The sequence below is a fragment of the Pezoporus flaviventris genome, unplaced genomic scaffold, assembly GCF_033815535.1.
Source record: "Pezoporus flaviventris isolate CSIRO_AGI_PZ_B2104156 unplaced genomic scaffold, CSIRO_AGI_Pfla_v1 ptg000213l, whole genome shotgun sequence".
NCBI classification, from domain to species: Eukaryota; Metazoa; Chordata; class Aves; order Psittaciformes; family Psittacidae; genus Pezoporus; species Pezoporus flaviventris.
The window spans coordinates 5,404,140-5,428,548 of record NW_026892761.1 but is presented as its reverse complement, the minus strand read 5'-3'; the positions used below and the strand labels follow the sequence as shown (position 1 = coordinate 5,428,548).

Sequence of the window (24,409 nt, the reverse complement as noted above, 5' to 3'; positions counted from 1 at the left end):
TGCCATTGTCCAGCATATCAGACACATTTTACTCCAAATACCTCTCCTGTATCTCCCCAGCAAAGAACACACATTGCCCAAGGGGCTCCTTTACTTGAAAAAGTCCTAAGAAAGGCAGAGCTTTTGCCTCTTTCTCAGCTTGGCTCCCTGAATCCTCTCCGCTCCTTCCCAGCACATCTCTTGCTCCACAGGGCTATAGGGCTATCAGAGTTATTTCACTGGCCGGCTGTCATATTCCTTGCATGCCTTGAGCTCGGAGCCCTGTGATCTTTGCACTGAAAGCAGGGCTAGCTTTACAGCCCAGCTGCTCATGGTCTGGGAAGGAGCTGACTTCAAACAGCAAAATCGCACCTTAAAAATAAGGAAGAGTGAAGCACCATAGACTCAGCTGCTTTGTTCCACCCAGGGCTTACAGAGAGCTGCTTTCCCCAGGCTCTTGCTATCATGCTTGCTGAGGCTTCTTGCATCTCCCTTGATGCATGCAATGGAGCATACACTGGCTGCACATGCAAAACTACATATTCTTGCGTGCATAGCAAGACAGCAGTTAGCAGCCCTCAAACACTAAGTCACTACAAATTACAACCTTTAATGTGGTCTTTAGGGTGTCTGGTGAGTCTTACAAACTCAGGTTGGTATTTGGTCATGTTTTAGGAAATATAGGAAAAAAAAAATAGGAAAGATGCACTTATCCCTCCAGTGAAAATGCTCCAGAGGAATTTTGGACTGTCAGTCATGGAATCAGGATTAGTTCTTTCCCATTAAACTGAGATGCAGCATACAAACCAGACTAGCTTTAGCCTGAATACAAAGCAGGTGCAATGAGGTGGCCATAGAAATGCTGTTCTGAAGCCCTTATAGGATAGAATATATATATCTACACATACATACACACACCATTTTGAATAGCTAGAAGGAAAGAACTAAATGTAGGGCATGAATCCCAGCTGATACAGGCAGCAGTGTGACTCGACAGGGAGCCGAAAACACTGTTCAGGGCCCTGTGATAAAGAAGAGGGTGCGGAGCTGCTGTGGCTCAGCCTGTCTCTCCCTGGGACGACATCCCACTTTGCTGGAGCCATGATTCACCTCCCTGCCCACAATCACACGTTATCTCCCCACTTTCTCTGCAGGCTGAGCTGCCTGGGATTGCTGTCTTTCCTGGTCTTTTTGTCCAAAATTATTACAACTCCTGAAAAACCCAGAGACAAGACACGATGAGGCGGAAAACAGCAATTTGAAGCTGCTATTCACAAGGAGGATGTCTGGGGCAGCTCTGAAAAGAGAAAGCACCTCCTTTTTTGGTAGCATGTAATCAGCATGATTAATTCCACTGTAATCTGGCAGGGGCCAAGGGGACGTTTCTATGCTTTCCATGCCTGGGGGATCAGAGCAGGCTGGGCACACTCTGGGGCACAGAGTCAGCCCAGCGCCAGCCCCTGGAAGAAGCTTGCAAAGTGAGGATCCAGCTCTTCACTCCAGCAGGACATGCTCCGACCCCAGCTTTGTCCTGCTGCTCTTGGAGGATGGGATCCATCATACAGATAAAATCCCCCCTTTCAGTTGCTCACTGATCCAGGCAGAGGCTGTCCTGGCCGCTTCCCAGCCAGACGTAATCAGCCAGCCAGCCCCAGCTGGGGAAGCAGCCGGCAGCTCCTGGCAAGGGAGTGGATGCTTTCCTAAAGGTGGCTCCCAAAAAATTAGTTTGGAAGTGGACAGGATCTGGGATCTGCTCCTTCCATGAGTAAGGACAGAGCTGGACCCATGACAATATGTTATCAAATGGATGCAGATGTTCAGCTTTCCCCCAGCATCCGGGGTCAATGCAAGGGACCAGACTGGGGGTGTTGGAGGTGACAAAGCAGCTCCCAGTTACATTGTTCTGCCTTTGCACCCTTTTGGAGAGGAGGTTGCCTTTCCTCCGGAGAAGCTGCTGGATACTATCTGGCTGCTGTGTGGGGTTTGAGTACTGCAATTCCAGCAGGTAAAGAGGTGGCGAGGCCAGCAAGACCCAACCTGGGTTTCAGAGGCTGCCAGGAGGATGCTGTGGGTGTGGGGAGCTGAGACATCACTATGAGCCCTCACAGCCCCAAGGCTAGCAGGGCTTTACAACAAACCCACTTGGGCACAAAGGGGTGTGAGGCCAAGGAGGCCACGAGCCAGCTCCCCAGCTCCATGTGACAGCAAGCTGAGAGGCATGACTTTGGGATCCCGCACTGCCCTGGGGATGCGAGCTACATGTCAGCATTGCCTGTCTCTCTTGCTTGGGAGGGCATGCCTAACTTCTGTGTCCCTGCTTGCAAAGTCATCCAGAAGTGTTTGATTTGGGGGAAATAAGGTTCATACAGCTGTAGTTTCAAACCTGGCACCTCCAGCACACCACGGGTGGGCCCTACTGGTGCCCAGGAGGGTGCTGCTCTCCCCTGGCCAGCAATGCTGATGCCTGTGCTGAGTCCCTCCATCACTGAGATTACTTCTTACGGCATCATCCAGCTGATGAACATCTGGATTAAGGAGATACCACATGGTGCTTTAGGTACCTTCTCTCTGGTTGTGCCACACACCCCTGGGACACAAGAGGAAGGCACTGCTGCTCACAGCCCTCCAACAAGCCATGCTGAGGGTTTAGTAACACTGTGACAAAGCCCAGCCTGGAGGAAAGGGCTCAGCCGTAACGATAACATCGAACTTGCCTTGAGTATCTCTCAATTTATTTGTTATCCACATGGCTGGCAGTCCCTGGGAGCTCAACACAGGGAAATCTTGGCCCTGGCTGCCATGCAGGACAAATACCAGCCAGGCTGGGAGAGCCCAGCACTTGCAACCCATGGCATGAAACCTCTCCCAGCCTGTGGCCCAGGGTCTGCCGGGCATAGCAGTTAAGATAGAAAGGCTGAGGGTTGAGGGAGGCAGGGAGGTGATCTTTGAACCTTAGACATGGAGAGTGCAAGAGGGAAAATTTCTTCTGAGGTTAAAATCTGCTCAAAGCCAACAATGAGCTTTGGCAAGAACAGAAAATGCCGGCTTTTGATTACACGCTTATAAATTTGGTACGTTTCAGACAGAGCCTGAATCGGGACCACACTTTCTTTATTTACTGCTGGTTGTGCTGCCAGCTCCCCGCGTTCCTGCAAAAAGCAGCCCATGCAAAAGCCAGCAGAGGAGAAAGTCTGGAGATGAGGAGGTCAGGATGAAACTACACCAGAGGCTCATGGACTTTATAGCACCCAGCAGCACAACTCAAAAGCCCCTAGAAAACGAGCCATGAACATTAAATATGTCCAACCAGTGGGAGTGAATACCCCTTTTCAGTCCATCTCTCATGCCACTTTCCCTGCCCACAGTCAAACCCACCTGTGTGTCCCACCCCACGGGCACCCTGCCCTGAGAGCCAGCAGTACCCTTCATCCTCCTTCTGCTTTTTTTGCTCCATCTCTCATGTGCATGTACCACTCAGTTTACACTCCAATATCCCTGAGGTACACGTGTCTTTGCTGCTTTATATTATGGACTCTGCACCTGCAAGGTGTGGTCTAAATTGTGAATTAAGCATAAATCAATGCAAACTGCCTCCTAAAGGAAACACCTCCATAGCACTGTAAAAGAAATCCAAAAAGAAAAGCCATCCTGGCCTTGCAGAGCAGCTCTGCCCTTCAGCCTCCCTTCCCTTGCAGAGCAGCTTTGCCCTTCAGCCTCCCGTCCCTTGCAGACAGCTCATGAGATGCTCCAGACTTTTCACTCATGGTACCAGCACTCAGACACAAGTGGTGACATTCTGGTCATGTCCAGGCTACTTAGCTGGGTGAATCTGACCTTTCCTCCTTCCTTCCGCAGAAAGGGTGCAAACAGACCATTCAGCCAGGAGGAAAGCATCCTCTTCTGTGCAGTGCTGCAGGAGCACAGGCCTGGCAGAGCTCTCTGCCACCTAGCAAGCTCAGCAAGCATTAGCCTTTATGATTACTTGGTGAATTTTTTAAATACCGAAATGTTATCCTCAGCTCTAAATAGCCCTGAGCCACTTGCATCTTTCACCCAGGGATACTTCCCTTTGGAGCAGTTAAAGTGATATTAATCTTACAAGCAGACAGATCTGCAGCTGTCTTCAATAAGACAACAACCTACACACCCCAGCCCCGCATACGGGAGATGTGCTCTCCGCTCCCCCGCAGCCCTCGGATGCCAGCCGGCAGCTGCCGGAGCCGGCTCTAAATGGAGCGATGCAAGCCAAAACCTGCTGGCTCAAAGCACTGCTGGCCACCTCCATGGTGGCCAGCACAGCCAGGCTGGGAGCAGCTCAGGAGGCCATCCACAGGGATATCCTGAGTGAAAAAGGGAGGATTTGTAGCTGCCAAATGGAATCCCTCCTAGCTTTCAGGTCCACTCTCCTCTATGCTGCCCTGAGTGCCGATCAAGCAAAGCCTGGATGAGTGAGTCCCCCAAAGCAGCACGGCCTCAGCGTAACACACAAATGCCACTGATTTATTCCAGCTTCCACCTCACCATTATCAAAGGGACTCAGCTAATGCTCTGGGGACCCCTTATTTAATTAGCTATCTCTTCAAAATCAGAGCAGCCAGGTTATCTCACTGATCAGTGCACCAAGAGGTCTTTATGGCACATATGCAATCAGGACCTTCCAGCTTTTCATCCTCCATGTCCTGCCTCTCTAACTGTACCTGCACTGAGCGGGCAGGAGCTGCTCCCTGCCCATGGGGATGAATTCCCACTTCCAAGGAAACACCAGAGCTGCAGCAGCCATTTGTTTCGAGGGAGCCCAGAGTGACCCAGGAACTCCTGCCCAGCCCCAGGCCCTGCCAAACACATGGCATCCACAAGCAGAGTGTGTTTACCCAACACACTAGGATGGGTCAGAAAGGGGGTGTTGTGCCTCGAAGACTGTTGATTATTTTCAATTAACAGTTTTAGCGACTTCTAACTCAAATGTCTTTCAGATTTAACCAATCCAAACCATAAAGAACTGCAAAGCCCAATTACTCATCAAAACTTAAGGCAGAAGCCTTTTTCACCCAGCCTTCCAGGTGTCTCAAGCCACAAAAACTCAGACTCAGGAAGCCAAACTGCTGCAGGTCAGCACTAGGATCAGCTGAAAAGACTGCACCTCCTGCAGGAAGAGGGAGGGTTTCTGTATCTCAGGATTTATATTTAAATTGGACGTTTTACTTAAATATTATTCTCTGTTTCCAGATAAGCCTGTTCCACATTCCACTGCAATGATAACCTCTCCACAAAGCCTGATTGAATCCCATGATTTCCAAGCCCGGCTGCCTGCCTGCTCATTTCAAGCATTTGGATAGGAGTCAAAGCCTTTCTGCTGCATGCAGCAGCAGATCAATTGAACGAGAAGCTACCATTTTCCACAGTCATTTTTGCAGATTAAAATCACATTTCAATTTTCCCCTTCTGGGTTTGTGAGCTGTTGAGATAAGGATTTCTCATACGGTCAGAATGAACAGCCCATTAATTCTACTTGATGCCCTGCCATCCAAATTCTGCTCCTCTTGAGGGGATGCATGCAAGCCACAGCCCCTCTTGCTTCAACCCCAAAGACCCAGGAAGCCCTGGAGAAAGCAGTGCTGCTCAACTGATGTGTTCTCCTCAAAGCTCCATCTTACCCTAATAGGGCATAGAAGTGCCTACGGAAATTCCTAAGGGGTGGAAAACAGATAAAGCTGTGCACACCCTCCTCTGGAGTCAGAACTCATCTCAGCATAATGAGCAGGGTGGGCAAAAAATGTGTCACTGCTGGAGCCACAGCCAGCCTGAGTTGGGGATGAGGCTGAAACAAAGGGGTGAAGGCATCACACCAGGACTCATTCAGTGGCACTGAAACCTTCCAGCCCCACACATGGGGGGACACATTGTGGGGGTCTCACAACCAGGGCAGGTGTGCGTGTGATTCTGGCACTGGACACTAACCCTAGGGCTTGGTGTCCCCGTGGCCACACAGGACCAGGCACAGAGAAGGGCTCACCCAAACCCCACAGCCTGAACCACCTTTTGTGACAGGAGGAGGGTCAGGCAGCAGTTTGAATCAGGCAGCACTTTTACAGAGCTGGAGATGGGTGCTCTGGGGCAGCAAAACCCCAGCCCAACCAAGCCCAAACCAGCCCTGCTCAGTCCTGGTCACAAGGCTGTAAAAAACGGGCCCGGTTCTGGAACAGGAGCTGGGTGTCCCCATCTCCAAGACGTGAGTGACACAAAGTCCCAGAGCGGGGAGGCTCCTAATCAAACCACGCACGGTGACAACACGAGGTCATGGCACAAGGCAGCCAGGGACGTTGTCCATTCAAGAGCTTTGAGGGAAACCCAAGCTGAAGTGGTCCTGGCCACAGTGGCATGGGCCAGGCAGGATTCCCCTTGCCATCCCCACAGATGATTACCCTGGACACAGACCTCAGTTTGTGCTGATAAGCCTCACAGAGGAGGTCATGCCTGCTCAGGAGCCTCAAGGGGGAAAGGTCTTTATTCACCTGGTTTCATGGAAAAGAGTGGACACTGCAGGCACCACACAGAAAGTGGGAGAGTCCCAGCCGTGGGCTTTGGTTGGTATGGAAATAGATGCCAGCAACTGGAGTTCTATTGACCAAGAGAGAATGAAACAAGATTATCTTCTTTATAAACACACCAAGCTCTGTGAGAGTCATCATTGCTGGGAGAGTGGGACCAAGGAGCATCCCCTCACTGCTGTGTCCTGGCACCCAGCTATAGCAGGAGCCTCGTGGCTGCCATCATTTCTCCCTGTCCATGTGTGCACTGGCTCTCTCCAAGCCCTGCCTGTGGAAGCACTGAGATGCTCAGTCCCACTGTGGCGGCTGTGGGGCAGCCAGAATATCCAGCCATCAAGGACCTCTCCTTGGCTCCTGCCACTCGACCACCTCCAGGTATGGCTACACCTTGCTTGGGGAATCTGGAGAGATTTTACTGAAGCTGGGGTGGTCCTGTTCCACCTTCACCATCTCCCACCTATCTTGTAAGCCCCATGAGAGGTCAGGCTGTGGCATCTTCAGTGTTTGATCGTACAGGTGCAGAAATACCTCTCCCTAACAGCTCCTGCTCAAAGGTAAATTGCAGCCAATACACCTGGATGGAGCCAGGACGAGCTCTGCCCATCTCCTGCCTGCTACTGCCCATCCATCACATGGGTCTACAGTCCTGAGGCTAAGAGATGGTGAAGCTGGGAAGGCAAAGGATCAGCTGCTATCTCAAGCAGGAGCCTCAAGGCTCACCTTCAGGAACTGCCTTGAACCACTGCTGCTGCCTGCTCATGTGGGGTGATCAGCGGCATCCTGCCATCCAGCCTTAAACCTAAATGTCTGGGAAGGCACTGGAGTCCTGATGGGTTTAGTGCCTGTGAATCTGGCTAAAACCCTGAGGTAAGCAGAAAGTGAAGGGTATTAAAGAAAACAAATCCTAAAACTCTTTCAGAGCAAACCCTGAGTCTGATTTGACAGACCTGAAATCACACACACACACTATATGCTAGAGATTGGAAGGGACCTGAAATCCCACATCTGAACTCTGCAGCTGAGCTGTGCCATCAGCTCCAGGACACCTGAGGCCACCATCAGCCCAGCTCTGCACCGGACACGCACCCCAAAGCATCAGGAAGACGTCACTTTGGGTGCCCACCTTCCCCACCAGTACCATAAACCCCTGAGAACACAGGGGACAAGGGCAAGAGCTCGCTGGGGCAAAGCCGTGCCGAATAAAGCCCCTTATGAGTGGAAGGCGCAGCCGAGATCCAGCGGCGTGGGCTGCCACGGGGCTCGGCGCTCAGCTGTCGAGCCGGGGCCGCGCTGATAAAGCCCTGCTCTGCCTGCCCTTATTTAGTCAGGAGGCTCTGCTGACTCCAGCGATTTCAGGACGTCATTTGCAGCACACACCCCGCTCCCCGAGGAGATGCTTGCTGCCGCCTGGCCACGCAGGCTGGGAATGCTGCGCGCAGGGAGGCAGCGCTGCCGGGAATGTGGCTGGGCAGGGGGAGGTTTGGAAAGCGATACGGGAGCCATGGAGCGCTCTTGTTATTTGGAGGGAGAGACGTGGGTGCGGACAGAAATCCAGCTCAGGCTCCAGAAGCAGGCAGCAGCTCACTCTGTGACTGATGCGCGTGTGTTGCTGCCGGGGAAGCTGCACCGTTGTGATTTCTGACATGCAACACTCGCACAGCCCAGACGCACTGCGATGAGAAAACCCTACTGAAACAGCAATCAGGGCCGACCGTTTCGGAATGCAGTTTAGAAATCCTTCGGTATCTATCCAACCAGCAGTATAGCAGGACCTCTGTAGATACTACGTGAAAATATAAACTGAATCCAGAATGTATTCACTTTTAGTTGTGCTCTCCAGGTACAAAACACCCAGCTTCACACGGGCTTTCAGGGCCAGCATCTGAAGACAAGCAGGTGAAGCACAGCAGCCACTACTGCCTCTCTTGTCTTGCTTTCCTATTGATCCTGGGACATCTGGCGGATATATCTGAGGTTATTATTACCAGGGTATATGCCCGTCAAATGACCTCAGAGCATGGCCAGACCCATGCCTTGCGGGATGCATGGCCAAGTCCCTCCATTGATTTTGGTCCAAGTCACAGGGAGGCACAACTGCGTGCAGAGGCAGACTACAGCAGATCCCACTGCGGTATTTATACTCATTTTTGTCCCACAAAAGCACCAGTGAGAAGGAAATCCCCTGTATGAGCTGCCCAGCTACTGAGCATACAGCAATCAAAGATTCAGATTCCCCCTGCAGCCGGTCCTGCCCTTCTCTTGCTTTTCATTTTAATCTGTTCTGAAGAGATGAACAATGACCATTTCCATGCTCCTTCTCCCTGCTTCCAGTGGGACCATCCTCTCCATATAACAGGCAAGCACACACTGCACAAGCAGCACCCCTGGGTGCAAAGCACCCTGTTCGGCACCAACCCACGTGCCCGGAAAACTCCAGGGCAGCCTTTACACACCTCAGGATGGCTTTTAAGTGCCTTGCTCATGGCTCAGCAGTGGCTGTGCCCTCCTCGCTGTCCTCCAGGCAGCTTGCCTACTTCAGCACAGGGAGATGATGATCCCAGGACCTCACCACCTTTCCCACCCACTCCATAGGATGCCCCAAACAGGGCACAGGGTGGGAAAGGGGGAGGCTGCAGATGCTGCATTCCAAGATGACTTTTCTCCCAAGTGGCAGCAGTCTGGGTGAGGATTCATCATACTTTAACTTCCATTAGCTGCATCCCACCAGCTGATCCCAACACTGGCAACAGACATGCCTGGGGATACTGCCTAATGTCTGAGCAGCACCAAGGGGCTCCTCCTGGGGTGAGGGGGCATCTGGCTTACCTGGATGGGCAGTTCAGGGCAGGGTGACCCCATGCCCAATGATTTTCACTAAAATAATGAAAAAAGGAACAACAATAACAACAACAACAAAAAAAATCACTGTTCCCCCAAGAGCCAGCTCTGTGCTCAACCTCTTGCACAATGGGGAAAGCAGATGGATTGCCAATAGGAGAATTCAGGAGGGACCAGAGGAGGCCAGGGCAGTGCTGTCTGGGCAGACAGGCAGCAGGGTAATAGCTGGCACTGCCACGGTGCTGGCTGGAAAGCCCAAACAGAGCAGGTCAGGAGCTGCCAAGCAGCCTGGTGCCTCAGACACCCTCGGAGCAGAGCACAGGACGAGGAAGGTTTGCTGACCACGATGACCATCATCCCCGGTCAGGGGCATGATCAGTGCTGCTGGCAGCCTCCTGCCTGCACACCCCCAGAGCTTAGGCATGTGCCTGGGATTCCTGCAGTGCAACCAGCCAAGGCAGCTTCCAGCACTTGGGCTTGTTTTCCTCAGGATTTCTATCCCTAAAGAGCCTTTTATGGTGCAAAAGAGTGAAATCTGGCCTCCTCCTGACATTTCACCCCCAGACAGCGGAAGGCTGGATGTTACAGTGCATTAACTCTGCAAGGGGCTCCCCTGAGTGCCAAGAGCAAATGAATCTCAAACATGCACCTACAATAGCACAGGTACATGGAGGGAGTTGGGCTGCACAGCCTGGCTGCTGTGTCCTGCCAATTAGTTCCTAGCAATAATCTTACCTAAAGATACGTCACATGTTCTCCCCCAAAAGGATTCCTGTGTTCTCAGAGACATTCCTTTGGGTAAGGTACATACCACCATCTGAGGAGAGATGTAAATGCTCCATCTAGAAAACCCCACCTCGCAGTTAAGAGCTCAGGCAATACTAACGATAGCACAGCCCTTCTATAAACCATAATAATCGATTTTCACAATCTGTCTGCAATTACTCTCTGCCCTAGGTGTGGAAACTGAGGCAAGGCTCAAGGACAAGGAGAAAGTCAGTGGCAGAGCTGGGGTTTAACCTAAGGACCTTCTAGAGGCAAAATTACCTCTATTTACTCTTGACCCCAAAGCTGAGCTGACAGGGGGAAGAAGGAGAGCATGAGTCTTGAAAGGGGGCAGGTAGAGAGAGTGGCTCTGCACAGAGCAACATCCATCAGGAATAAACACTGATGGAAAGGGTGAGTTATTTACAGGATGGAGGAGCCTGAATTCTGCTCCTGCAGCAGCTGAGCTGGACCAGGGTCATGGCACTGCGAGGAAAGCAGTGCTCTCTTCCCTGCCACAACAACCACACTATCACAGGGTCTGCTAGGGGAGGACTCCCTGGAGGAAACGGGCTTTAACGTCTTATTTCCTCCAGCTCCAAGGTTTCCTTAATAGGAAATTATTCCCCTTCGTGCTGGGAAGGGATGCAGTCCCCCGCCAGGACAGCGGGCGCATTCCAGCCCCTGATGGAAAACACTGCAGAGCCGCTTTTGATCCGAAGTGTAAATAGTGTATAATAAAAAGAGGCTTGTGTAAACCTGGAGCTCTTGGGGATCAGCTTTTGCAGTTCCAGCCTCTTTATTTACAGGCGCCCAGCGCCGCGGCCACACGCTTTTCCCGCGCTCAGCAAAGCTGGTGTTGGGCTGAGGTGGCCCTGCCAGGAGGATGCAGTGGGCCCCACGTCACCCCAGGCTGTTATTTTTATCCTGCACAGCGCTGCACTTGCAATCCTGCTGCTTTTCTCCACTGGCCGCTGAATGAAGCAGCTGGGTTGTGCTAAAAAATAATCACAGTCCCCGCAAAACCTTGGAGCAGAAACAGCTGCTGGGAGAGTAAAGCCACGGTTTATTGAAGGGGAGGGATGGGGTTTGGGAACAGGCTCCCAACCCACTGGTGTTATTCACTTGATAATGAGGTAACTGGTAATTAAACAGCGATCGGAGCAAGGCAGGACAGCCATGGGGTTGCTGCCGCTGCCCAGCAAAGCCTGCACAGGGTGAGGTTTTGATGGAGAGGCAAGGTGAAGCCTCAAGGTCTGTCACAGCCATGTTTACCCGAGGAAGAGGAAAGGAACTAAGGCTCCAATCCTGCTTACAACTCTGGTCTCTGCCAGGCTGGCTCCAAGACTGGTGGGAGCACTGTGGGAGGAGAAGCATGCTGCCAGCACAGCTCAGACACAGGCATGGATGCAGAGCAGGAGAGGAGTATTCTCCCTGCCTTTCTGAGGCAGAGCATGGAGCTGCTCTTATCTTTTCCCTCCTCCATCCCGGGAGGAATGATAGAGCAATTAGCACTTTTCTTTCCCACTAGTTTCTAACGTAGCTAATTCTGAGCGGCACCTACCTGTCCGGTCCCAACATTCCAGGCAGCGTAGGGGCAATGTGGTGCCTCTCAGTGCCTACACGTCTGTCAGTGCGAGGGACACTGGTGCAAGAGGACACTGCCACGTGCTCGCAGCAGCCCTTGCACGCTCCTCCCTCACACATCCCTGCGGCACACGTCCAAGGCACACATCCACAGCCCCCTTCCCAGCCCTGAGGTCTGGCCCGGACAAACTGGGAGAACATGAGAAGACATAACCAGCTGAGCCCTCCCTGCTTCCTCCTTGCCTAAAGCACTGCCTCCCAGTCCGCAGCACCCCAGCACAGCAGTGCTCATCCCAGAAAGTCCGTTATATCAAGCCACTAAAATTAAGTAACAACCCTAATGCACCCCATAAACTACCCACAAAGTCACGCCAGGTTCAGCACCCAGGCTGAGCCATGTCCTGCTGCAGACCTGATTAACAAACTGGAACACGTCTCCCTTGCTGCTCATGAGTTGTTGGATTTACTACAGTCAAACCCCACCATTTCTCATCCTGCCCCATCAATGACCCAGTGGCTCCAGCAGCCTGGCACAGCACCAAGGTGCTCCCATCCCATCAGCTCATGCTCTCCATCGTGCTGAGCACTGGGGCCAGTTTCTGCTGTCCAGCAGCTCTCCCATGGACCAGGAATGCGGGGGGACAGGAGAAGGGGTGAGAAAGAGGACACAGGACATGTTCCAAATACCCCTGCACTGCCATAAGGGCCCTCAGCCCTGCTCTGACAGCATTCAGCACAAGGAATTAAACAGAAATCACAGAGAGCCCATTTGACTCATGTACCAAGGAAGCACACAGCACGGCTCCAGAGACACGTGGGATGGAGACCAGCGTCACCACAGGGACCTGCGTGCTGAAGCCCCAAGCACTCACCTGGACGCTGCAATCTCTGACTTCTGCCGGGCAATGGCCGCAGCCCTCTGAGCCCCCTCCACGCTCCTGTCCACCTTCTGCCGGATCTTGGCACTCTTGAGGGGTATCACACGCTTCTTCATGCCCTTGACGAGGACGTTGTGGCGGTATTTGCCCTCCTCCTTCTTGCCGCTGGGCAGCGTGGTGCAGCCGTAGCCGTGCCGCAGGTTATCCAGCCACTCACCCTCGTACTTGAGCCCGCTGGAGCGCTCACTGACACCAAAGCCGGCGCGCTTGTCGTTCTTCCACTCACCCATGTAGGTCTCCGTGGTGGTGGCATCGATGTCGGACTCGAAGGGGGAGTACTCCTCACCTTCAGCGCCCTCGCCCAGGCTGACGGTGGAGGTGGCATCGCTGGCAGCCGAGCTGATCCCGCTCTCGCTCTTGAGGAAGCTGACGCGACTCTTCTGGCTGGCCAGGGATGACTTGGACTCGGACTTCTTCAGCTTCCCCAGCAAGGAGCCCCTGCGGAAGAGCCCCCCCTTCTTGGGCTTGCCAGCCTCCACCTCTGCGTAGAGGCTGAGGGCGAAGCCACCGCGGGTGATGGTGGGTGAGAGGGGCAGGCTCTCGGCGTTGGCGGCAGGTGAGTCCTGCTGCGGCAGGGTGCCATTGCTGTGCTCACTCCGCAGGGAGGACAAGGACGTGCGCAGTGGGGAGCGCACCACCGAGGCCATGCCGTAGGGCACGCTCTGCCGCACGCCGTAGCCGTGCCGCATGCCGTTGGTGAACTGGCCCTGGTACGTGCCTGCGGGAGAGAAGAGGGATGGGATGAAAAGGCAGCTTGCTCCTGGGTGAGCAGGCAGAGGAAGGTGGGTTGCACTAGGGTGGAGGTACCAACCTTCCCTTGAAGAGAGGAGCTCCAGCTCCACTGGTGCTCGCCCACGTGCAAAAGCAGCAGTCCCCAGGGAGCAGAGGACACAAGAGCTCATTGGAAAGGGGCTGGGTTACCAGGGGACACTGGTGCCAACCCAAATCCACTAAATGGATGGGGTCTGCATTTGCATCCAGAGCAGGGAGCAGGAGGCAGCCCCATGGGGGTGGCATTGGAGGACGTCAGCAGCCCCATCAGACACACGAGCTCTGGTGGCACAGCTCTCCTTGGCTTGGTGACAGTCCCTGTCAGCCCGTTCTGCAGTTTGTCACTCACAGGCTGCCAGGACCTGCTCTAGACCCCCGAGTTGGGCACCCAGCCATAGCACGGGCTGCCCTGGTACCTGCAGCTGCATCTGCTTGGCCCTGACATACAGCTTCCCTGTGGCCCCAAGACCAAGGCTGGTGCCACTCTGCACAAAACAAGAGATGGGTGAAAAAGGGAGGAGAGGGAGCGGAGCAGTTCTGTGTGGGGCTCCTACAGCTCTGCCACAAAGTACCACACTCCTCCAGACCCAGTCCATCTCAAGAGGGCACATGCTGTCCTATGACGGGGGACGCAGAGAGGATCGTGTTCACCATGGCCAGAGCTGCACCACAAGTATGGGACCTTGTTAAGAGATGTCAGGGCCTTGGAAGTGACACTTTGAAGGACTGGGGAAAGCACGCTGCCCCTTACAGGTCTGCACATTGCAGGGTCCGTAAGAGTGGGCTGGAGACCACTGCTCTGATTTTTCTCACCAGGAGGTCAAGTGACTCAAAGCCTCCTGCAAGAAGAGCTCCCAGGTAGGGCTGGTGGGGCTGATGGGGCAGCCTTCACCTACAGCATCTACAATGCCCGCATACCAGCACTGCAGGCATCCCTGCTGAGAGCTGTGGGATGGGATCAGCCATCTCCCCAGCCCAGCTCTCCTCAGTCTGTAGATGTGGTTGCCTCAGAAACCAGCAAACAACCCCAAACAAAAGCAGCATTCAGCTCTGCTCCTGCCATTACAGAACCTGGAATGGGCCACTCTGCCCCAGACCAACACTCTGCAGGGCAGAGGCCACTGGCTGCCCCCATCCCAGGGCAGAGGGTGCTGGGGGAGCACAAACACCTCTGGAAGAGCCCACCCCACTCCTTCAGTCTTCATGCCAGTGAAGGGCCAGCCATGCTGAAGGCATTTTCCCAGGCATCTCTCCTAAACCTGGTTTCATTAAGCAGTGACCTACCAGGAGGCACCAAGCAAGCACCCCCGGGGTCCTGGGGAGACCCAGCTGAGACAGAAAGGGGTGACCTATGTTCAAGGCATTCATCTCCCCCCTTTAGGCACCGTTACTGAGACCAGGGATGACCCTGCTCCCCAGGGAGCGAATCCAGCTCCTTCTTTGGCGATGGTGGGAGTGCACCTTTTACGCTGTCCCAGGCCACTTCTGCAGCATAATCTCTCCCCCCAAGCTTCAGGTTTCGCTGAAATCCTCTCTGGACCTGCCTGTGGGGTGTTAACTTACAGTGCTGGGGGCCAGGAAAGACAAGAAGTGCCCGAGCGGGCAACAGCTGCTGCCCCCTGCCAGCCCCTGCCTGCCCCTCGGCACACGGAGCTTGGGCTCCCTTGCAGGCAGCTGGTGTCCCCTGCTGAAATAAAGGAAGGGTTCAGGTAGTGCAGAGCATCTGGAGGCTGCAGGCAGCTGTGGGGAGCCATCTGCCACAGCAACGGGACATGGCCTGGCTTCCTGGCAGAGCTTGAAGCTCTGTTAGGGAAGAATAAGGTGGGCAGCGTGGGTTGGGGGTCTGGGCATGAGGGGGGAGCGAAGGGCCGTTGTGGGAGATGTCCAGGTATATGGCATGCTCCTCACTGTGCTCCCAAAGCCTTCTCCATAATATGATGACAAACCTTCATAAGAAATGAGGTTATGGAGACCCTGGTACTGCCCCATGTCCTTCCCCACTGAGTGCTGGTGAAGTATGTGTTCCATCCCACCCATCCAGCCCACGAGCAGGGCTGACACACAATCAGGGTGACAGTGGAGACCTCCTCCTGGATGGACAGCCTTGCACACAGCTGATAGCACTGCCATGATAACCCCCTGGTAAAGAGCTCTGGAAAAGCCTTACAGGTTTAGAGAGGCCAGGTCAGAGCAGCCACTGCCCTTGCCAGCAAGCCCCTGCTCTCCTTTGTGCCCCTGAACAGCATCGGCATCACCTGCACTGGAAAAGCCACACAGCACAGCAGGACCACAGGGAGCAGAGATAGAGGTGCCACTTGTCAGGGGCACATGTGCCTGCCCTCAGCACAAGGTTTCACACAGCTCTCGGCTGCCTGACTTCAGTACCTACAGCACAAACATCATCCCTCCAGTGCCTGGTGTGCCCAAACCCGCCAACCCTGCCAGGCTTAACGGGGCCACCAACACACTGACCAGCGCAGGGGTGAGCAGGCACTGCCGTGTCCCTTCATGCTGCCGCTCAGTGCCCGGCTGAGGCTTCCTGCCAGGGCAGAGCCATAAACCATTCCTGGAGCGGAGCCAGAGGCTGCTGAGAGCGGCTGGAGGCGCCGGCAGCCGTGCGTCGGGACACGAAAGGATCGAGCGGAGCCAAGCCCTGGCTCCCCGGCACGTCCCAGCCCAGCCCATTCAGGAGGGAATGGGGCTGTGCAAACCCCTCTGCACCATGGGGCAGTCGCTGATCGGGGCTGCATGTCCTGAGCCACCACCACCCCTTGAATACCAAAGCAGCCTGGGCAAGAGGGGGCAGGCAGGAGGCAGAGCTGCCAGCCAGGCAGCCATGCTCTGAGGTTCTGTGCTTAATAAAGAATTAAAAACAAAAAACCTTGAAATAAATCCAAAAGCAGTGGATGTGGGAAAAGAAAATCTCTAGGATGAAATGGGACTGAGCCCCACTTCTCTGCCTGATTTACTAGGACAATGGGGCATCACTGTCATGGTGATTGCACCATCAGGGTGCAATTACTGGGGCGTGGAACCCCAATAATCCTTTTTTGCCTGCATTTTTGCTTGTCATTATGACAAAACACACTGGTTCCTCTGCAACCCCCAGGGATGCAGCTCATCACCTCTGCCCATCCCCAACCAAAGTGGGGGGATGAGGATAGCTGCCTGGGTATCTTCATGGGATTGGGAAGGATTAAATGGTGGGATTGATGAGTATGATATCCCTGCAGCCCTCACCTCCAAACACATGGATGGGGTGGTAGCACCTTCCACTTCACCCTGGCAGCAGGATGGGACAGTGCCAGGCTGAATCAAAGGCAAAAGCTTCAACCCCAGGTGCACACCTAACCCAGCAGTGAGAGCCCGCTGTCGGCAGTGTCACATCTGCCCTTCCCAGCCTACCCCAAAGCTGCAGTATAATTAGTAATGAATGTAAATAATACAAATATCCAGATAAATAATGCAAACAAATCGTATCACTGCCCTGTGATCCTCTGCTGTTACCCAGATCTTGTGATGATAGATGTGTTAGAACTCAGTGTAAAAGGCCAGGGACATTAAATCAATGCACAGCACCATGTGTGAGATAGGCCAGTGAAAACACAGTGCTGCTTTTTGGTGCCAACAGTACTATCTGGTGGGTTCTGTTGGAAAAGAAAGGCAGGAAAAAAAACAGAGAGGGGTAAGAAAATTCACAGCATTAATTCCTGGGTTAAATTCAGCCATGCAGGAGCTTTGCTGCTTTGCTGCGGAGCAGCAGACACAAGCCAGCACCATCACAGCTTGCCCAGAGCCCATGCCTGCTTCCACGACCACAGTCCCATGGATGCTGCTCCTTGTGCCACAACCCAGGTCCCTTCCCACTGTGCTTTCCCTGCCCCAAGGATCTGGTGCTGCTCCGTGTCACCCCATTTCATTTCTCCTGGTAAAGCACATTTCTTTTCCCCTTTCTTGTGGTCTCGTGATCACTGAATGGTCTGATTGTTTCCCCTCAGAGTTAACTGACACTGTTTTCTCTTAGTACCCTAGAGACCAATTTGCAGCATCAAAAATAAGTTGTTTTAAGCTGCCTTGATTGTGAGATATCTCCCCCCCAGTATAGATATATATAAATAGTTATTTGTACAGCCAAGCCCAGCTTTGGGCCAGACCCTGGGTACACAGCACAATTCTGCATTAGCAGTGAGTTTTTCTTCTGCAGTAAGACTTGACTGGATCAAGCACTTGTCAAAAGCACAGAAGTAACCAAAACATGAGGCCTTCCTTACAGCAGAGACAATACCTAGAGGTGGAAGCCAAATAACTAGGTGTTTACTATATCTTATGTCTCAAAGTGAGGAGTTCCTTCATGGCGTGCCTTCCACAACCCCAATCACTGTCCACTTTAACTGGTGCATCCTGCCCCTATAACTGGCCCTGAGCTCTTTCCTGGTGACAGCACCAGACACGTGTATCCAGCTTGGACACCCAAGGAAGTATATCATACTGTTACTGTCTCTACCTGGCCACACCAGGAGCTCTGAACCCCATAACTGATCTCAACAACATCACCAAAGATGAGCCCTTTAAGCCATCAGTGTCCCATAGCTTCCACAAAAATGGACGTTTGGTAGTGAAAAGAAAAAGTGAATGATCCTTGCAGTGCCTGGGCTGAACCATACCATGAGCCTGCTTCTTATTAGACACCAAAAACCTAGCAGGATTTCAAAAAGCTTCACTCCAGATTTGAGCTTTATGCAGCCACCAACCTCAGCCAGCCACAAGACACAAATCACAGACAACCCTAGAAGAGTATTTGAAGTGTATTTTGAAGTGTAAAGTTTTCATGGGTGTTTATAGATGTATGCATATATAAAAAGTTAATTCAAAGGCTATTTTAAAACATTAGAACATTTAAAACTACATCTCCCTGAAATTCACAAGTACCCTGACCATGACCTAAAGCTTCTAAAGATCTGGCAAGAGCTGCACGTTCCCAGAGCCCTCTTCCTCATGTGGCTGGTGTCCAGGGGGCTTGGGAATCACATCCCTGACTCAAAGGGACAGCACATTTTCCAAAGGCTTTCCAGATGTGTATCTTGGCAACCCAAATTCAAATATTAACAGGTCTAATCAGCAGCCTGGCCACATCTGGACCGTGCAGATGGTTTCTGTGCACAGGTGAGTTTATAAGAGAGGAGTGGGTCCTACGAGTCAGTAAGATCATTCCATCCCCGTCCCACACACGTGAGGCTGGCTGATGATCCTCACCTTGGCTTTGGATGGAGCTTCTGCACGTTCCCACAGCGTCAGAGAAGCTCACGTGTTGAACGAAGAGCCAGGACGTGACAGCACAGCCAAGGAGCAGGCGCTGAGCACCACAGCACAGCCAGGTCTGGCTGGGCCCCAGGGGGCTCAGCTCAGTGGGGCTTTGGCAGGGAACATCTTCACTGGCCAGGGCTGAACTGCCAGCCTCAGGTGGCACCAGGGGTCATGCAGATGGCATGTTCCTGCATGCAGGACAACAACCCCGGGAGCACGGTGCTGACAAATGCAACATAATCTATATCCCTATAGGAGGAGATCTTGACTCATCTTTCCCTCTCTTCTGCCCCTTGCTTTCAGTCCAGGATCTAAACCAATTCAAACTCCTACATCAAGTTTTGCCTCTCAAAATTCTCCCCCACAACATCAACTGATCTTCAGCTGCGCTGTGCCCTTAGAAGAATGAGCATTTTAGGAAGCAGTGAGGAAGCAGCCGTGCAAATTCATAGGAGACCTTGACACCTCCAGGATGAGTCCCAGTGGCAGCCGTTGCTGACTGATCAGTTACCTGATCGCTGCTCATAACTCATCAGAGCACAAATTATACATAACCTACATGTCTCATGGCAACACGTGAAGGTTCTACAGCACACAAGTGCTGTGTGAGCCTGACTCTCACTGCAGCCTGCACAGCTCAGTGTTTAACTGTGCCATGGTTCAGAGATGGGAGAGACTTTAAGGAGCTGGAGGGATGCATAGGTTCATGTCTGTACCTAAAACCTCCAAGGACACTAAGAAAAGGAATCAACTTCAAGACTATATTCCCATCCTTTAAGTTAGCCATGTACCTAAGTAACTCATTGAGAAATGTTTATGTAGAAGCATAAAACTGACAGCCAGTCTTGAATTAGTCCATTTTCCTAATGAGTATAAATCTGATGCTTTTCATTCTGAAGATTTATACCATTACTGTTGTTTTCCTTTACAAACTAACTCAGCTGCCTCTCCTAAATAAATATAGATGCAATTCTGATCCATTTTTTGAAGAGTATTTCTTTGAAATCGCCCTCTCTATTTAGCTATCCTAAATATGGCAGGCTGGAACATTACAGGACTGAAGAGCTTCAGAATCACTTGCACAGAGATTCTTGCAATGTTTCTAACCCCAAAATTGCCACTAATGGGAGAACACAATTAGACTGAGCATTTACAGAGCACAACAAATATCTGACTACGCGGTGCCTTTGCGTACTAGCAGCAGTTGAGAGCTTCCAAGTAATTGAAGGGATTTATTTTAGGGAAAGGCGTGTGACTACGTATTCTAAACAGCTCAGATGAACTCGACCAAAACGGTTCGGCAAAGCAGGTGTCCAGGCAGCCCGTCAGAGGCATGCAAGCAGTATTTAATGCATAGGCAAAGCATGCTATGATGTCGTGGGTGGCTTATATCCAATGTGAAAGCATTCACAACTCGCTGCCCAGTGAGAAGGCGAACGGTTCGCAGCGGTCACGCACCAGCAGGGGTGGTCTGGTTTAGTTCAGTGATGAACTGCAAGAACCAGTCCCTGGGGAACTGGGAGTCACAGACTACAGAAATCGAGTTGGCTGGTGTCAGTGATTGATACAGACACTTGAGAGCAGCTCCCGAGGGAGGGATGGTGAGGGCAATGCTCCTGCTGCTCCCTCGTTGTGTTGCGTGCAGCGAGCTGTGCCTGACTGTGAGCACTGGGGCACACACACATTTACAAGGTGGTTGTGCCCCAAGCCCTGAAGCACTCAAATGGGTCGTTGCAGACCACTGTGCCCGCCTGGATCTCACTAGTGGGGATAGGATCAGGTCACCCCTTCAGCAAGGACAATGTGAACTCCGCCATCGCAGGCTGGGTATAAGGCATCATCCTCGCAACCCCTCCAGAACCATCCTTACCTCCATCAGCGTATGTCTCAGTGCCGTAGCCATCCTGCAAGCCATTATTCCAGGTACCTTCATACTTGGCTCCACTGCTCATGCTCTGCCTCGCGCCATACCGTCCCTTACAGCCATGGGTCCACTCTCCTCTGTAAACCCACCGTCCTTTGGTCTCGATTCCTAGGCCATGCCTCTTGCCTTGGGACCAGTAGCCCTCGTAGGTGTTGCCACTCGGCCACGTGTATATGCCCACCACCTCGAAGCCGTAGTTCCAGGAGCCTGAGTACTCTCCCTGGCCCTTGGGGCCAGTGCAGATGCCATGCCCGTGGGCTTTGCCCCCTTCCCAGCCCCCGCAATAGGCGCCTCCATCATCGAAATCAAACCTGCCGCCGCTCATGGTGCCCTCGGGGCCGCGCCGCCGGGCAGCGCTCCGGGATGGAAGGGCGGCTGCGGCATCCCCGCCGAGCCGGGATGGGCGTCGGGATGGGCACCGCCACCGGCCGCTCACCGAGGGGCCGGGGAACGGGAGGAAGGAGAAATTGGAGGGAGGGGAGAGGAGAGGAGAGGGGCGGGCCGGGGCCGAGCCCCCCCAGGAGGGGCCGCCGAGCCCGCCGGTACCTGCCCCGGCGCCGCGGTACGGGGCGAGCCCTGAGCCGAACCCCGCGGCGGCGGAGGGAGAGAGGGAGAGAAGGGGGGGTCCCGAACCCGGAGATGGGGACGGGGGGTCCGAGGCGGAGGCGGGGGGGGGGTCCCGAGGCGGCCGCGCTCCCCGCCCCGGCCGCAGCCGCCCGCCCCGCTCCGCTCTCCTCTCCTCCCCCGCCGGGAGAAAGGTCAGCGCTGCCCTAACAAGGCCATCGGATCCCAGGAGCTGCTCCCAAAAATAACCCCCCGGAGCCCGGCCTCCGCCTCAGGGCCCTTTTATGAAGGGGGGCAGGGACACGTCCCCCCCGCCGCGGGCAGGGATCCAGGCGGAGAAGAGGCTGGGAAAGTAAGCGTCTGCTTAAAATAGAGCCTGGGAAGGGGCGCGTCGGTCCCGTCCCCTCCCGGGCGCACCAGAGCGCAGGGAGCGGGCAGGGAGCCGCGTCCCGCTCCGCCGGACCCCCAGGAGGGGACCCTCTCGCAGAGCCGAGGCAGCGCCTTGGGGCGGGTTTGCTCGCAGCAGTGTTCAAGGGGGCAGTTTCAACAAGGAGTAAAAGCACAGCCCTCACCGGGTTGTGGCGTGCGCCTTGCTCACCCCGTCTGTTCCTATTACCAGGAATTTCCAGAGCTGCTTTAGGGTGGCGGCTTGGTAGTAGTCATTCCCATCTCGCTCCCAAACAACAACAAACTTACCCAAAACCTCCTTCTGTTTAACAGAGCTGGTGGATGTTTCAGACTCCCAGAAGACAGTTTAACACCTTGCACAACCTCCTCATTGGTGTTTCTAGGAAGAAGAGGTATAGGAAAAAAAACCCATGCAGTATATAACTGTAAGAAAAGTCAAGTATGTATACACAGCACATAAACTACAGATTGCCTGCAGGCACAGGTGAGAAGGACCAGCTGCCCACTATGCAGCTTATTTACAAAAGGCTTCACTTTTATTCAGCCACAGGAAGGAATGGTGAAGAACTCCAACACTGCTCTGAAGTGCTGCTTGGCAGAATCAGCCCTTTAAAGCCTTCTGGTTTAAAAAAAGTCAGACTTTGAAACTGGCTGAAGTTGGACTTTTTTGAGCTCAGCTTTTGGACTCCTCAGCCACACTTTGCAGGTTCTTGCTGCACAATTAAGGGCTGAAAATTCACATTTTCTCGAAGCAAAACTGGAGGGGTTTGGTTTATGGTTTCTGGTTAGACCAAAGCATCTAAAACACCTTGTAGTAACAGGAGAGAAAGCGTTAAGGCAGCAGTTGCAGCTATCTGTGGTCTTTCATTCCACAGCATTCCAGCACTTACCAGACCAAAGATGTTGTAACTGCCTCAAGAGGATGCCAAGTTCAGGACCACGTAATTATTTACTTAGCAACTTTTCCTAATCTCACAGCACTGTTATGAACTGGCAGTACACTTACTTTAAATGTTAGTAACCTATGCAGATGTTGGCATTTAAAGAGCCTTTGTTGACCACTAACGCACCCGAACATCAGAAAGCACCAACATTATGTGCGTGCATTAAGGCACCAGCCAGAGCTTCAGATTTCTTCATTTTGGCAGGGAAACGCATATTCTCTCCCAAAGGCTGAGGCTGTGGAGCTGCAGCACCCAGCCAGGGCGCAGCACCCAGCCAGGGGAGACCTCTAGTGGCCCAGCACTCCTGTCCTCCCTCCCCAAGTCCACACCAGTTCGCATCTTTCTACTCTATTTTTTTCACATCTCCTCCCAGATTTCAATCCCCTTTCTGCAACATGGTACTGAGCATTTGATGTCTCAGCCCTAAATCCTGCAGGTACCAGGCTGCAGTGACTGATGAAAGCAATGGCGAAATAGTGAAAGGAATTCTTGGCCCTACAGCAGTGCTGTGGCTGCTGCCTGCAGGCATTTGGAAACAGTAAAGAATTATTATTGAAGAAGTATGGTCACTTTGCAGCCCATAATTACCAATGCCCTGAATTCAGAACATGGGTGGCAGAAATACAGCTGTTTAAGAAGGGGGAAATGGAAGGGAGGTGGGACCCAAGTACAATCTGCAAGGTGTAGATGACACTTGAGAGCTGGCAAAACCCGGAAATTCTCATGGTCACTTGTTCTGAGACACTGCTACGGAAAACATAAAAACCCCCAAGAGTAACACCAGAAGATCTCACAGGGAAATGATTGTCTCCGTTTCTTTCCAAGACTTTACAGGTCAGAAAGGTTCAGGTACTGAAGTAGTAAAGACAAACTTAACACAACTCATCTCTCCCTCAGCAAATCACGTAATTGATGGGATGGTCCTTCGCTATACATGTATTCATAAAAGACAGACTGCTGATGCACACAAAGCTGCTGTTTATCAAGCAAGATTCATTGTGCAGCTGACAACTGCTCACTCAAGTCTACAGGTGTTAATACTTGGAAGGTTATAGAGCAGACTGAACAAAGCTACAGAACAAGCCCACCAGGGTGCACATGAATTTTAAGACCACTGAAGCCAGCAAATGCTGTTTCAACCTTCATAAACCCCACACTGAACAGTGCATCATCTTATTTTCCCCTTGGTTAACTGAAACAGCAATCCCCCTGAAGAATTAAGGTGTTTCTCCTGCTGCAGACCCATCTGAGGCCTGTTGGAAGTTGAATAAAAAGTTACATTTGCTTAACTTTTTCCACTAACCAACACTGCAGAGATCAGAATAACCTCTTAAACAACCTTGCTTAGATTGCCTGAGGAGCAAAGAAACTTGGACATTCTAACAAGCAAATGTTATGTTAATCTAATCTGACTGCATTAACATTACCAAAGATAGGGACTGAGGGCGTCTGTTCAGCTGATAAGAAATGATACCACCCCAGAAGATGACTGTCTCTCTTCAATTTGACTAGAGTGGTAATAGTACTGAGGAGATGATAGGATTGTCACCTTCCTTCATGAAATAAAATCAGAGGCACAAGTGTCCAAAACCACAAGCATGTTACAACCTGAGGTCACAGCAATTGCATTCAGGTCCCTCACAGTAACAGCTCTCACCACCAAGTAATCCAGAGGCTCTTCTCTTCCAACAAGCCAAAACCAGAGGAAAAGTGTTAGGTCTCTTAAGTACAGACAAGTACAGTTTAAACACATTCACTGCTTACTTCATTATGTATTACAAGCTTAAATTATAATGCTTAAGCTCAACTGTTTGCCCAGTTTAAATAATGAGCATTAGC

At 52.5% G+C, this 24,409-nt stretch overlaps 1 protein-coding gene across 2 annotated transcripts in view; it reads right to left on the bottom strand.

The window, feature by feature from the left end:
* JPH2 (junctophilin 2) overlaps window positions 1-21,146 on the bottom strand; it is a 30,508-nt gene extending 9,362 nt beyond the window's left edge. For both annotated transcript variants that reach the window (XM_061442108.1, XM_061442109.1), the window contains exons 1-2: window positions 20,601-21,146; window positions 12,590-13,373 (exon numbers count right to left, since the gene is read on the bottom strand). In XM_061442108.1, the coding sequence (XP_061298092.1) occupies window positions 12,590-13,373; window positions 20,601-20,979 (1,163 nt within the window). In that variant the 5' untranslated portion in view covers window positions 20,980-21,146. The remainder of the gene's footprint in view (window positions 1-12,589; window positions 13,374-20,600) is intronic.
* Window positions 21,147-24,409: the final 3,263 nt, after the last annotated feature.